The 16384-nt window shown below is 38.9% G+C and overlaps 1 protein-coding gene across 1 annotated transcript in view; it reads left to right on the plus strand.

Annotated features, from left to right (window-relative positions):
• The window catches only part of CLASP1 (cytoplasmic linker associated protein 1), a 905754-nt gene that overhangs the window by 539763 nt on the left and 349607 nt on the right, over positions 1-16384 (plus strand). Inside the window, exon 26 of the mRNA XM_053712150.1 lies at positions 11650-11813. Within this exon, the coding sequence (XP_053568125.1) occupies positions 11650-11813 (164 nt within the window). The remainder of the gene's footprint in view (positions 1-11649; positions 11814-16384) is intronic.

Raw genomic sequence — 16384 nt, forward strand, 5'->3', positions numbered from 1 at the left:
ATGATAAGCCTTGTACAAGACTGGATCTTGTCACATATTTGTCCAAAGAACAGAAGACTAAAAGGAATCATATTGACTATTCATTATTCCACATGGAGCCAATAATATCCTTTCTCTTGCAGAGACTTATTTCAACTTGTATAGTACAATGCGTTGTCGATGCATATCATCTAAGTTTTAAGCATATTGTTTGATTTAAACATATTTCATCACATTCTGACCCCTTTTTACAGTTTGATGTCCAAACAGAAAGAAATTGGAAGACAATGATTGATTTTTATTTTTTATTTTAGTTTTTATTAGTAGGGATTGAAATTTCTATGACTCCTTGATAAGGTCTCTCTAGATAATATAAATATTTATTTTATAATTAACTCTGTTCTGAACATTCGCAAAGAATGGAAAGGGTCATTAAACGGGGAGCCAACTTTAAGGTGGTAAAAGGAGGAGTGGTATTTTACTGAATTTCTCTTATTGATGAGAAATTGAGTTTTTTTTTTAATTTTATTTCCTGGGTTTCAATGGTTAAAGTAATTTCAGTGTTTGATGTTAATGCACCAAGTACATATACAATTTTTAAAAAGAGAAAGTAAGAACAGGCAGATGTTGTACATTCATATAAAAAGTCAGCACACTTCTGCTTCTGACAAAAGTTAACTCATTGTCTGATAATTCTGCACGCTGCTCCCCTAGCATACACAGGTAAACATGGGACATACAGATGCAGCAGCACAGATGCAGCAAGTATGTGATCTCACTTATGACATCATTGGCACCCTGAGCATGCCAGAATATTGGATGTCCTTGTGCGAGGCATGCCTATCTATGGTAGGGGAGCTTCAGACACAAGACAGTATCCCAGATTGTGTAATACCTTTTTTCAGAAGCAATTTAGCAAACAAATTTGACAAAATGCTTCTAGTCAGATCTATAATTAATCTCATGTTTTCATGATATTGAGTGGTCTTCACTCTTGGTTATGCAGCCTCGTGCCTCTTGGAGCAGGTAGAAAATGCATTTGCCCTCCTTCTGTAGATAACGTTTGCTTCCTGCTTTCCTCCCTGTCAGGCTACCATACTCCATTCTGAAGGTTTTCTAATGTACAGATGAGGAAGAAAAAATGTTAAACTTTTCAATTTGGTGCCTGAGGGTTCACAATCAGTTATTAACTAAACCCAGTTTGGGCCTTATGCAGCCATATAGACCCCACAAACAACCCACAAACAAGAGTATCACTGGGTCATCTACCATTGTAGTTGTGGGTGTGGCAATGCTTTTAATGAGGTCTCAATTTCAAGTGTCTATATAGGACACTAGGGAATAGGCAAGGAGTATTTTAAAGTTTTTTTTTGGTCTTGTTGATTTCTGTTCCCCCTCCTGTATTCTGTTGTTGACTAATTACCCAGTCCTGCTTAAAATATATTATCCTGTCTTCAGGTGTTATGTTACATTTTTCACTGATTGAGGAATAAAGGTGTTAAGGATTTGCACCCATATCCCTGACTATATAATTATTAAAGTACTCCTTTCCTGAGACTGTCTTTTCTAGACTGTCTATATAGAAAATAGAATGTACTCTGCAATGGTTAAACAAGTGTGTGATACTTGCAAGTTAGAAGATGTAGTGTAAAATAAAGTGATAGTAAATATATGCAGTACGCAGATAGTGTAGGTAAAGCTATTTTTTTCTTAACTTACTATATAAAATTTACATTTATCTTTTTACAAGCTGTTAGATGCCCCTGATCAAACGCGTTGAGATGTTTTACCACCCTGTTCTGTTCACCTGTAATGCAAGCTCACATCCCTCTATATCACAGTAGATTACTCGGCTCTCTGAGAATGTGCTTGAACATCCTGGATTGCAGTCTATAGAGCAGGCAGTACCCTCACATGATTCCTAGCCGAAACAGTGATTGACAAATGTTTTTTCAAACTTACAAGCCATATACACATTTTAGGGCCCAGTTGTTTGTTTTTGGATGTGTAGATATATGTAGAATAATCTAAAAAAGAAAATATAAGCAAGAGGTTAAAATGTTGGCTCATGGACTTTTTTGTTAAGCCTGTGATTCATACTCCATTCCTGTGGTAGATCTTGCAGGCACTGTTTTCACATTAAGGGAATCGCCCTTCGTGAGCCTCATCTGTAATGTTTTATTAAAACTATAACGGTGTACTTATTAATATTCTTTCACTGGATAAAAAGCACAAGCAAGCATACCTCTCATTCCTCTTAGGGTGTGGATTTTTCTTTCATAGAATCTCTTTAGGTACAATTCAGTACAGATCTTTAAATAAAATACCACAGGCAATATCTCCCTTTTTCAGAGCGATACTGTCAGACAACATGGCTATGGGTGCTCCATTCAATAAATACTACAAGTGGCACAAAGGCTGTATAACCACACGTGAAAATCATAAATGACATTGCTTATTATATGAAGGAAATTATTTATTGGAAAGTATAACACTTTAGCTCACATTTTGTGATGTGATGATTACCTGTTTGTATTTGTGATGACACTAACAAATGGTTTGTTTTATTGCATGGTCTGCTTTGCTGTGGATCTCACAACAGAGAGTAAGTTATTTTTTTGTTCTTTTTACTCTTGACACATCTATGTCCTGTTCAAATTTCAAATCTTAAAATGTAAATCTGTGTTTTTCTACGGACATGCATGCATTTTATGAGTTTAGACATTTTTCTTGCTGTAAAAATCAGAGCTTCAGTTACATACATAGCATACATACCATAGAGGAAGATGCAGTTTTGAGAACATTCTGTTGGCTGCTGAGTGCACATCTTGAAAAATGGCAAGTAAAAATGACCCCAAATTAATTGAGGGATGATTTTAACTTAATTAAATGACACATTTTTCACTATAAAACTCTTTTAGTGCCAGTCTTCTGTTTAAAAATTTACAGCAAGAGTTTTGTAACTGCACTTTTTCATAGTTAAAGAGTTACTGAACCCAAATGTTTTTCTTTCATGATTCAGATAGAGTATGCAATTTTAAGCAACTTTCTAATTTACTCCTATTATCAATTTCTCTTTGTTCTCTTGCTATCTTCGTTTGAAAAAGAAGGCATCTAAGCTAAGGAGCTAGCTATTTTTTGGTTCAGACCCCGGACAGCACTTGTTTATTGGTGGGTGACTTTATCCACCAATCAGCAAGAACAACCCAGGTTGTTCACCAAAAATGGGCAGGCTTCTAAACTTTCTTGCTTTTCAAATAAAGATACCAAGAGAATGAAGACAAATCGATAATAGGAGTAAATTAGAAAGTTGCTTAAAATTGCATGCTCTATCTAAATTACAAAAGAAAAATTTTGGGTTCCGTGTCCCTTTAAGGGGATAATCTCTGCTTTCTCCAAGAGATACTTGTTTCTATACATAAACATACTGTATGTAGATGTATTCCACTAAGGTACTGAAAAATGATGCCGTGGGAAACCAGTGTATGTATTCTAAGTAAAAGCTTACTGGTTTTCTAAGAAGAGTAAGATGTTTCAGGAGACCAGATAATAATCAGCAGTTGTCAAAATCACAAATAAGGATTTTGACTAAATTGCCAAGCATTTACGTGCTGTATACTCTGCATTTTCACTGACAATGTTGCTTCTCACTCCAAGTAGAAACCACTTGAAAAATTATACTCAAGGCGAGTGTCTTGTGATCAGTTAGGGAGAGATGGAAATTAGCTCTTGCATACACCAGCTATTGCTGTGCAGAATGTTGCAGGATCAGTGGTCTGCAATGTAGTCTCTCTGAGGCCTAGCGTACAAGAAAAGCAGGCAAAACAACATTTGTAATCTTTTATAAGTTATGAGGAATATTTCCCAGGACATACTTGAAAACGAGAGAAATCTCAATGTATCCTTCCTGGTAAAATATTTTATAAATAAATATCTCTGAAATGCTGTTTTGTATACAGAAGCAGAAGCTTTCAGTGTAAATTATTGGATGTAGAAATCATATTGGAAAGATAATGTTTTAAAAAATACCATAATTCTGCCTGCAGAAATTTATATTGGGGGGGATTAAATTTTATTTAAATCATCATTTTATGGCACTAGGTCAGCTTAGTGTTACAGTTGTTAATTGTTACATATCCTTTTAGACTTGAAAGGATTATTCTGCAAGTATTCTGTGCAGCCCTTATTACATATATTTATAGTTAAAGATTAGACTGTCAAGTAATCTTCACTCTTTAGTTGTGCAAAGTCATCATGTTCATACGTTCATTTATTTATTCTTTAGATGAACTATTGCCATAGTGTGTTAAATCTGGTGTATTGAGTTTAAAGTGAATGTAAAGTTGAATGAATAACTGCCCGTTTTTTTTAAATACTATTACAGGGACACTTTCATTCATTAAACTTTACATTGCAGCATTTTGTTTAAATACTTTCCTTTTTATTTAGGAAACTAAGACCATCTATCCTCCGCCTTCAGCTCCTCTTTACTTAGCATATTAATGACGAAGCCGGCTTCCTCCGATTATTGTGTGCCCTAGTGTGTTAAATCTGGTGTATTGAGTTTAAAGTGAATGTAAAGTTGAATGAATAACTGCCCGTTTTTTTTAAATACTATTACAGGGACACTTTCATTCATTAAACTTTACATTGCAGCATTTTGTTTAAATACTTTCCTTTTTATTTAGGAAACTAAGACCATCTATCCTCCGCCTTCAGCTCCTCTTTACTTAGCATATTAATGACGAAGCCGGCTTCCTCCGATTATTGTGTGCCCTCAGGAGCTGGATACCTATGGGGTGCACGCCATGATTGGAGGAAGACGATGTCATCATAATGTTGCTAAGTACAGAGGATCTGCGTGCGGAGGATCGCTGGTCTGGGTTTTCTAAAAAAAAAGTTAAGTATTTATAAACAAAAATGCTGCAATGTAAAGTTTAATGAATTAAAGTGCCCCTGTTTTTAATAGTATTTTTAAAAACTGGGCACTTATTCATTCATCTTTATGTTCACTTTAAGCCTTTTGTTTTAGGAAACTAATATGAGGGTTTTTTGCTTCTCTCTTTTTTTTTTCTTCCATATCATTTTCTTCTGTTAAGTGTGATCAGTCCACGGGTCATCATTACTTCTGGGATATTAACTGCTCCCCTACAGGAAGTGCAAGAGGATTCACCCAGCAGAGCTGCATATAGCTCCTCCCCTCTACGTCACTCCCAGTCATTCTCTTGCACCCAGCAACTAGATAGGTCGTGTGAGAGGACTATGGTGATTATACTTAGTTTTATATCTTCAATCAAAAGTTTGTTATTTTAAAATAGCACCGGAGTGTGTTATTACCTCTCTGGCAGAGTTTGAGGAAGAATCTACCAGAGTTTTGCTATGATTTTAGCCGGAGTAGTTAAGATCATATTGCTGTTCTCGGCCATCTGAGGAGTGAGGTAAACTTCAGATCAGGGGACAGCGGGCAGATGAATCTGCATAGAGGTATGTAGCAGTTTTTATTTTCTGACAATGGAATTGATGAGAAAATCCTGCCATACCGATATAATGTCATGTATGTATACTTTACACTTCAGTATTCTGGGAGAATGGTACTTCACTAGAATTACACTGTAAGAAAGACATAAAGCTGTTTAATAACTAGAGATTATGTTTAACGTTTTTGCTGGAATGTAAAATCGTTTTCATTTGCTGAGGTACTGAGTGAATAAATGTTTGGGCACCATTTTTCCACTTGGCAGTTGCTTAAATCTGTTTTTTCTGTCAGTTTCTGTTCTCCCTCACTGCTGTGTGTGTGGGGGAGGGGCGCTTTTACTATGCATCAAATATTTCAGTCAGCAACTCATTGTGTTCCCTGCATGATCTGGTTCATCTCTACAGAGCTCAGGGGTCTTCAAAACTTATTTTGAGGGAGGTAATTTCTCTCAGCAGAGCTGTGAGAATTATAGTTTGACTGAAATAAAAACTTTTATTCTGTAATTTGTTTCCTGCTTTCAGAAATTGTTATCTTTGCTAATGGGATTAAACCTTTGCTAAAGTTGTGTTGTTTACAAGGATTGAGGCTATAACTGTTTCAATTTATTAATTTTTAACTGTCATAGATCTTCTGTGCTTCTTAAAGGCACAGTACGTTTTAATATTATTCTAATTGAATTGTATTTCCAAGTTGCAAGTTTATTTGCTAGTGTGTTAAACATGTCTGATTCAGAAGATGATACCTGTGTCATTTGTTGCAATGCCAAAGTGGAGCCCAATAGAAATTTATGTACTAACTGTATTGATGCTACTTTAAATAAAAATCAATCTGTACAAATTGAACAAATTTCACCAAACAACGAGGGGAGAGTTATGCCGACTAACTCGCCTCACGTGTCAGTACCTACATCTCCCGCTCAGAGGGAGGTGCGTGATATTGTAGCGCCGAGTACAGCTGGGCGGCCATTACAAATCACATTACAGGATATGGCTACTATTATGACTGAAGTTTTGGCTAAATTACCAGAACTAAAAGGTAAGCGTGATCACTCTGGGGTGAGAACAGAGTGCGCTGATAATATTAGGGCCATGTCAGACACTGCGTCACAGGTGGCAGAACATGAGGACGGAGAACTTCATTCTGTGGGTGACGGTTCTGATCCAAACAGACTGGATTCAGATATTTCAAATTTTAAATTTAAACTGGAAAACCTCCGTGTATTACTAGGGGAGGTGTTAGCGGCTCTGAATGATTGTAACACAGTTGCAATACCAGAGAAAATGTGTAGGTTGGATAAATATTTTGCGGTACCGACGAGTACTGAGGTTTTTCCTATACCTAAGAGACTTACTGAAATTGTTACTAAGGAGTGGGATAGACCCGGTGTGCCGTTCTCACCCCCTCCGATATTTAGAAAAATGTTTCCAATAGACGCCACCACAAGGGACTTATGGCAAACGGTCCCTAAGGTGGAGGGAGCAGTTTCTACTTTAGCTAAGCGTACCACTATCCCGGTGGAGGATAGCTGTGCTTTTTCAGATCCAATGGATAAAAAGTTAGAGGGTTACCTTAAGAAAATGTTTGTTCAACAAGGTTTTATATTGCAACTCCTTGCATGCATTGCGCCGATCACGGCTGCAGCGGCATTCTGGATTGAGTCTCTGGAAGAGAACATTGGTTCAGCTACTCTGGACGACATTACGGACAGGCTTAGAGTCCTTAAACTAGCTAATTCATTCATTTCGGAGGCCGTAGTACATCTTACTAAACTTACGGCGAAGAATTCAGGATTCGCCATTCAGGCACGCAGGGCGCTGTGGCTAAAATCTTGGTCAGCTGATGTTACTTCTAAGTCTAAATTGCTTAATATACCTTTCAAAGGGCAGACCTTATTCGGGCCCGGGTTGAAAGAGATTATCGCTGACATTACAGGAGGTAAAGGCCATGCCCTGCCTCAGGACAAAGCCAAAGCCAAGACTAGACAGTCTAGTTTTCGTTCCTTTCGTAATTTCAAAGCAGGAGCAGCATCAACTTCCTCTGCACCAAAACAGGAAGGAGCTGTTGCTCGCTACAGACAAGGCTGGAAACCTAACCAGTCCTGGAACAAGGGCAAGCAGACTAGGAAACCTGCTGCTGCCCCCAAAACAGCATGAATTGAGGGCCCCCGATCCGGGATCGGATCTAGTGGGGGGCAGACTTTCTCTCTTCGCCCAGGCTTGGGCAAGAGATGTTCAGGATCCCTGGGCGCTAGAGATAATATCTCAGGGATACCTTCTGGACTTCAAATACTCTCCTCCAAGAGAGAGATTTCATCTGTCAAGATTGTCAACAATCCAGACAAAGAAAGAGGCTTTTCTACGCTGCGTACAAGAGCTCTTGTTAATGGGAGTAATCCATCCAGTTCCACGATCGGAACAGGGACAGGGGTTTTACTCAAATCTGTTTGTGGTTCCCAAAAAAGAGGGAACTTTCAGACCAATCCTGGACTTAAAGATCCTAAACAAATTCCTAAGAGTTCCATCGTTCAAGATGGAGACTATTCGGACAATTTTACCTATGATCCAAGAGGGTCAGTACATGACCACTGTAGATTTAAAAGATGCTTACCTGCACATACCGATTCACAAAGATCATTACCGGTACCTAAGGTTTGCCTTCCTAGACAGGCATTACCAGTTTGTGGCTCTTCCATTCGGATTGGCTACAGCGCCAAGAATCTTCACAAAGGTTCTGGGTGCTCTTCTGGCGGTACTAAGACCGCGGGGAATCTCGGTAGCTCCATACCTAGACGACATTCTGATACAAGCTTCAAGCTTTCAAACTGCCAAATCTCATACAGAGTTAGTGCTGGCATTTCTAAGGTCACATGGATGGAAGGTGAACGAAAAGAAAAGTTCACTCGTTCCACTCACAAGAGTTCCCTTCCTGGGGACTCTTATAGATTCTGTAGAAATGAAGATTTACCTGACAGAGGACAGGCTATCAAGACTTCAAAGTGCTTGCCGCACTCTTCATTCCATTCAACACCCGTCAGTGGCTCAATGTATGGAGGTAATCGGCTTAATGGTAGCAGCAATGGACATGGTACCCTTTGCACGCTTACACCTCAGACCACTGCAACTGTGCATGCTAGGTCAGTGGAATGGGGATTACTCAGACTTATCCCCTTCTCTGAATCTGGATCAAGAGACCAGAAATTCTCTTCTATGGTGGCTTTCTCGGCCACACCTGTCCAGGTGGGATGCCATTCAGCAGACCAGACTGGACAATTGTAACAACAGACGCCAGCCTTCTAGGTTGGGGTGCCGTCTGGAATTCCCTGAAGGCTCAGGGACTATGGAGTCAGGAGGAGAGTCTCCTGCCAATAAACATTCTGGAATTGAGAGCAGTTCTCAATGCCCTCCTGGCTTGGCCCCAGTTGACAACTCGGGGGTTCATCAGGTTTCAGTCGGACAACATCACGACTGTAGCTTACATCAACCATCAGGGAGGGACAAGAAGCTCCCTAGCTATGATGGAAGTATCAAAGATAATTCGCTGGGCAGAGTCTCACTCTTGCCACCTGTCAGCAATCCACATCCCGGGAGTGGAGAACTGGGAGGCGGATTTCTTAAGTCGTCAGGCTTTTCATCCGGGGGAGTGGGAACTTCATCCGGAGGTCTTTGCCCAAATACTTCGACGTTGGGGCAAACCAGAGATAGATCTCATGGCGTCTCGACAGAACGCCAAGCTTCCTCGTTACGGGTCCAGATCCAGGGATCCAGGAGCAGTCCTGATAGATGCTCTGACAGCACCTTGGGACTTCAGGATGGCTTACGTGTTTCCACCCTTCCCGTTGCTTCCTCGATTGATAGCCAGAATCAAACAAGAGAGAGCATCAGTGATTCTAATAGCACCTGCGTGGCCACGCAGGACTTGGTATGCAGACCTGGTGGACATGTCATCCTGTCCGCCTTGGTCTCTACCTCTGAAACAGGACCTTCTGATACAGGGTCCCTTCAAACATCAAAATCTAACTTCTCTGAAGTTGACTGCTTGGAAATTGAACGCTTAATTTTATCAAGACGTGGGTTTTCTGAGTCAGTTATTAGTACCTTAATACAGACTAGGAAACCTGTTACCAGAAAGATTTACCATAAGATATGGCGTAAATACCTACATTGGTGTGAATCCAAAGGTTACTCTTGGAGTAAGGTTAGGATTCCTAGGATATTGTCTTTTCTACAAGAAGGTTTAGAAAAGGGTTTATCTGCTAGTTCATTAAAGGGACAGATCTCAGCTCTGTCCATTCTGTTACACAAACGTCTGTCAGAAGTTCCTGACGTCCAGGCTTTTTGTCAGGCTTTGGCCAGGATTAAGCCTGTGTTTAAAACTGTTGCTCCACCATGGAGTTTAAACCTTGTTCTTAATGTTTTACAGGGCGTTCCGTTTGAACCCCTTCATTCCATTGATATAAAATATTTTTAATGGCTATTTCCTCGGCTCGAAGAGTCTCTGAATTATCAGCCTTACATTGTGATTCTCCTTATTTGATTTTTCATTCGGATAAGGTAGTCCTGCGTACTAAACCTGGGTTCTTACCTAAGGTAGTTACTAACAGGAATATCAATCAAGAGATTGTTGTTCCTTCTTTATGCCCAAATCCTTCTTCAAAGAAGGAACGTCTACTGCACAACCTGGATGTAGTCCGGGCTCTAAAATTTTACTTGCAGGCAACTAAGGAATTCCGACAAACGTCTTCTCTGTTTGTCATTTACTCTGGGCAGAGGAGAGGTCAAAAAGCTTCCGCTACCTCTCTTTCTTTTTGGCTTCGTAGCATAATTCGTTTAGCTTATGAGACTGCTGGACAGCAGCCCCCTGAAAGAATTACAGCTCATTCTACTAGAGCTGTGGCTTCCACTTGGGCCTTCAAGAATGAGGCCTCTGTTGAACAGATTTGCAAGGCTGCAACTTGGTCTTCGCTTCATACTTTTTCCAAATTTTACAAATTTGACACCTTTGCTTCATCGGAGGCTATTTTTGGGAGAAAGGTTCTTCAGGCAGTGGTTCCTTCTGTATAAAGAGTCTGCCTATCCCTCCCGTCATCCGTGTACTTTTGCTTTGGTATTGGTATCCCAGAAGTAATGATGACCCGTGGACTGATCACACTTAACAGAAGAAAACATAATTTATGCTTACCTGATAAATTCCTTTCTTCTGTAGTGTGATCAGTCCACGGCCCGCCCTGTTTTTAAGGCAGGTAAATATTTTTTAATTTATACTCCAGTCACCACTTCACCCTTGGCTTTTCCTTTCTCGTTGGTCCTTGGTCGAATGACTGGGAGTGACGTAGAGGGGAGGAGCTATATGCAGCTCTGCTGGGTGAATCCTCTTGCACTTCCTGTAGGGGAGCAGTTAATATCCCAGAAGTAATGATGACCCGTGGACTGATCACACTACAGAAGAAAGGAATTTATCAGGTAAGCATAAATTATGTTTTTGTTGCCTTTACATTGTGGAATGTGTGCTTGAAAACTCTTAGAACTTTTTTATTTAAAACTTTGGGATAGACATTTAGACAACTGATGAGAGGTGGTTAAGGGAAAGCAATGAGAAGCCCAGGGAATATGAGAACGTTGGGCAGAGATCAAGTCATGTTTGTAGATAATAAAAAGAGAAGTGTCATGTTGAACAGGACAAAGATAGAATCAGATGTACTGGTAAAGGAGAGAAATGAGGGTGTTGTGTGTGGGGAGAGATGAATAAGGGTGTATGAGAGAGAGTGGATATTGAGTGAGTGGACAAGAAGGTGGTGAAGAAAGTTGTTTAGAGGATAAGTGGGATGAATGCAGTATGTGTGAAGGTAATTAACATGGGTGTAAAAGGGAGATAAGGAAGATCTCGGAAAGGCAGAGTGTGTACATTTTCACAGGTATATGTTTTTATATTCAGGCTCATTGTGGAGATGGAAGATCAGAACTTATTTAATCATTGACTTCAACACTTTCTAATGCACACTAGTTCTGATATCATCATTACATGCTCATGAGGAAGCAGTGACACGAACATATAAATTTGCAGGCATACATTTTGTAAATTGTCATAACTGGGATTATGGGTTATAGTTAACATTTACAATGGGCAGTATAAGAAGATAACCAGACATCTAAAGTAAAACAGCTAGTTAACATGCTTCTGTCCTTTGTCTGAATTAGGTGTTCAGTATGTTTTTGGAAACTTTGGTGGATTTTGTCATCATTCATAAGGATGACCTTCAGGACTGGCTGTTCATTTTACTGACACAGCTTCTGAAGAAGATGGGAGCTGATCTGCTGGGCTCTGTACAAGCTAAAGTCCAGAAAGCCTTGGATGTGACAAGGTGAGGATTAGGACCATGTTGAAGATAGCAATGATTGCTGTGTTTTTCAAGTGCTGTTGCTAAGCAGTGTTTCTATATAGAACATCTTTTACAGACCATGCTATTTTCTGTTTTATTAGTAACATTAGTTCAAAGCCAAATGTAACATACAATGAAGACTTTTACACAGCTTCACAAAAATACAAATTATACTCTGACGTTATCTGATATACGTATATAGCTCTTTTTGTTGTACGTTACCTGCACAAGTGCATTTGGATTAAGAAGCTAGGGATTAACTGTACAAAACATTTGTTTCCTGGCTAACCCTTTAGGGATTAAACAAGCAACAGCAAACTGTACGAGCAAACAACTATAACTGTATCCCTTGTTTAAAGATGTTGCTATAAATCCATAAATGTACTGTAGATGAAAGCAATGTCACCACTTGTATGTGTACTGTGTGTATGCACTAATGAAAATTATGATTAGCTGGAATATTTCTTAATCATATATTAGAAATATCAGCATTTATTTAGACTTCTAACAAAAGTTCCTACATCTTTTTATGTTGCAGAAATAGTAGAAATATAACTACAAATTAGAATGGATATTCTAAACTGGGAAATCTGCAGCCATTTGTGAAGGGCATACAATCAAAATGTGTGTGTGGTTGTATATATGTTTATATATATGTATATATATGTGTGTGTGTGTGTGTGTGTGTGTGTATATATATATATATATATATATATATATATTTCATGTACCGTAATTGGCAAGAGTCCATGAGCTAGTGACGTATGGGATATACAATCCTACCAGGAGGGGCAAAGTTTCCCAAACCTCAAAATGCCTATAAATACACCCCTCACCTCACCCACAATTCAGTTTTACAAACTTTGAAGTAAGTTTGTGCTAAGATTTCTACGTTGACATGCGCTTCTCAGCATTTTGAAGCCTGATTCCTCTCAGAGTACAGCGAATGTCAGAGGGACGTAGAGACTATTACCTATTGAGTGCAATGATTTTCCTAATGGGGGTCTTTTTCATGGGTTCTAAATATATGTATTGTACTTATATTTGCCATGAGTCAGGTTCATGTATTTCCTTTTGCAGATTGTCAGTTTCATATTTGGGAAAGTTAATATTAAGAAATATTTTTCTTACCTGGGGTTTAGTCTTTTTTTTCCAATTGACTACTTGTTCAAATTGCGGGGTGCGCTTAATGCTACACTTTATTGCGTCATTCTTGGCGCGAAAATTCATTTCCGGCATCATACTTGACGCAGGGGTGCACACAGGGTTGCGTCGCTAGTGACGCGAGTATGTCATTTCCGGACATAGTTGTCGGCAAAAAATGTTTCAGTTACGTTGTGCGTCATACTTGGCGCCCAATTTTTTTCATTATTTTTTGCCTCTTGCCTTTTGCTATGTCAGAGGGCTATGCTATTTGCTTTTTTTCCCATTCCTGAAACTGTCATATAAGGAAATTGATAATTTTGCTTTATATTTTGTTTTTTCTTTTACATTTTGCAAGATGTCTCAATCTGATCCTGCCTCAGTAGTATCTGCTGGAACTTTGCTGCCTGACATCGGTTCTACCAAAGCTAAGTGCATTTGTTGTAAAATTGTGGAGATTATATCTCCAAATGTCATTTGTAATAGTTGTCATGATAAACTTTCACATGCAGATAGTTTCCATCTGTAATAGTACATTGCCGGTTGCAGTTCCCTCAACTTCTTATGTACATGATATACCTTTGAATTTTAAAGAATTTGTTACTGATTCTATTCCGAAGGCTTTGTCTGCATTTCCACCTTCTATTAAGCGTAAGAGGTCTTTTAAAACTTCTGATAAAGTTGATGAAATTTCAAATGACCGACAGCATAATGAATTATCCAACTCTGAGGAAGGATCTTCTGAATCAGACAGATCCTCATCAGACATTGACACTGACAAATCTACTTATTTATTTAAGTTCTTTGTTAAAAGAAGTGTTAATTACTTTGGATATTGAGGAAGCTAGTCCTCTTGATATTAAAACCAGTAAACGTTTAAATGTTGTTTTTAAACCTACTGCGGTTACTCCAGAAGTTTTTCATATTCCTGATGCTATTTCTGACATGATTTCTAAGGAATGGAATAAGCCAGGTACTCCTTTTAATCCTTCTGCAAGGTTTAAAAAATTGTATCCTTTACCAGCAATTGCAATAGAGTTTTGGGAAAAGATCCCCAAAGTTGATGGGGCTATTTCTACTCTTGCTAAACGAACCACTATTCCTATGGAAGATAGTACTTCCTTTTAAGATCCTTTAGATAGGAAGATTGAATCTTAAATAATCTAAGGAAAGCCTATTTATATTCAGGTCATCTTCTTAGGCCTGCAATTACTTTGGCTGAAGTTGCAGCTGCTTCAACTTTTTGGTTGGAGAATTTAGCGCAACAAGAACTGGATTCTGACATATCTAGCATTGTTCGCTTACTGCAACATGCTAATCATTTTTTTTGTGATGCCATTTTTGATATTATCAAAATTGATGTTAGATCCATCCTTTAGCTATTTTAGCTAGAAGAGCCTTGTCTTAAATCTTGGCTTAAATCTTGGAATGCTGATATGACATCTAAGTCTAGATTGCTATCTCTTTCTTTCCAAGGTAATAATTTATTTGTTTCTCAGTTGGATTCTATTATTTCAACTGTTACTGTGGGGAAAGGAGTTTTTTTGCCTCAGGATAAAAAACCTAAGGGTAAATCTAAGGCTTCTAATCGTTTTCGTTCCTTTCGTCAAAATAAGGAACAGAAACCTAATCCTTCCCCCAAGGAATCTGTTTCCAATTGGAAGCCTTCCTCAAATTGGAATAAATCCAAGCCTTTTAAAAAACCAAAGTCAGCCCCTAAGTCCGCATGAAGGTGCGGCCCTCATTCCAGCTCATCTGGTAGGGGGCAGATTAAGGTTTTTCAAGGATGTTTGGATAAATTCTGTCCAAAATCAATGGATTCAGAGCATTGTCTCTCAGGGGTACCGAATTGGATTCAGAGTAAGACCTCCTGTGAGGAGATTTCTTTCATGTAATTAGCAAGAGTCCATGAGCTAGTGACGTATGGGATATACATTCCTACCAGGAGGGGCAAAGTTTCCCAAACCTCAAAATGCCTATAAATACACCCCTCACCACACCCACAAATCAGTTTTACAAACTTTGCCTCCTATGGAGGTGGTGAAGTAAGTTTGTGCTAGATTCTACGTTGATATGCGCTCCGCAGCAGGTTGGAGCCCGGTTTTCCTCTCAGCGTGCAGTGAATGTCAGAGGGATGTGAAGAGAGTATTGACTATTTGAATTCAATGATCTCCTTCTACGGGGTCTATTTCATAGGTTCTCTGTTATCGGTCGTAGAGATTCATCTCTTACCTCCCTTTTCAGATCGACGATATACTCTTATATATACCATTACCTCTACTGATTCTCGTTTCAGTACTGGTTTGGCTTTCTACTACTTGTAGATGAGTGTCCTGGGGTAAGTAAGTCTTATTTTCTGTGACACTCTAAGCCAGAGCTTTCCAAACTTTTCATGTTGGTGACACACTTTTTAGACCTACATCTTTTCGCGACACAGTAATTAAATCAGTTGTACTAGCAAAAAGGAGGTTAAACTAACTTGTTTTAAGAGATACGGACACATAAATAAATGATATAATAATGAAATTTACAAGTAACAGTATGTATGTGCAAGAATTAAAAAAAAGTTTAATAACACCAATAGCTACTTACTATTTTAATGGGATGTATGAGGTTGATGGGATGAACACAATTTCTGAATATTTGGTGGAATATTAGATAAAGACACTCGCATTTCATCATCAAGCATTTTTAAGTTTCCACTACCTATCTATATATCAAGAGCAGGAGCAGCAATGCACTACTGGGAGCTAGTTGCAAAAAAACAAAACACTTTGACTTCTGACTTCAGCTCAGAGTTTAAGCTGCCGCCCTCAGAGCTCTTGGGGTGAGTCCCACTCAATGACTACACTTGCAGTCACGAGCCAATTAAGGAGACTACACGTGCAGTCAGGAGCCAATGTGCCGCCAAAGCCACCAATGGGAATAGTTTCAGTTCCCACTGAGCTGCGCCAATTGGTTAAGATGATCTGTGACCCACAAGGTATCAATCACGTGTCAATCATGTGATATGTGTAGCAGGCAGGCGGAAAGTCAGAAACCCAAAAAATAAATAAATTTAAAAAAAATTGTGCTGAAGCAGGGACACACCAACACACTCCTGCCGACACACTAGTGTGTCCCGACACACAGTTTGGAAAGCACTGCTCTAAGCTATGGTTGGGCACTTTTATATAAAGTTCTAAATATATGTGTTTAAACATTTATTTGCCTTGATTCAGGATGTTCAACGTTCCTTATTTTCAGACAGTCCGTTTCATTTTTGGGATAATGCATATGTATAATTCAATTTTTTCTTACCTTAAAATTTGACTTTTTTTCCTGTGGGCTGTTAGGCTCGCAGGGGCTGAAAATGCTTCATTTTATTGCGTCATTCTTGGCGCGGACTTTCTTGGCGCAAAAATTTTCTT

The sequence above is a fragment of the Bombina bombina genome, chromosome 1 (genome assembly GCF_027579735.1).
Source record: "Bombina bombina isolate aBomBom1 chromosome 1, aBomBom1.pri, whole genome shotgun sequence".
Lineage (NCBI taxonomy): Eukaryota > Metazoa > Chordata > Amphibia > Anura > Bombinatoridae > Bombina > Bombina bombina.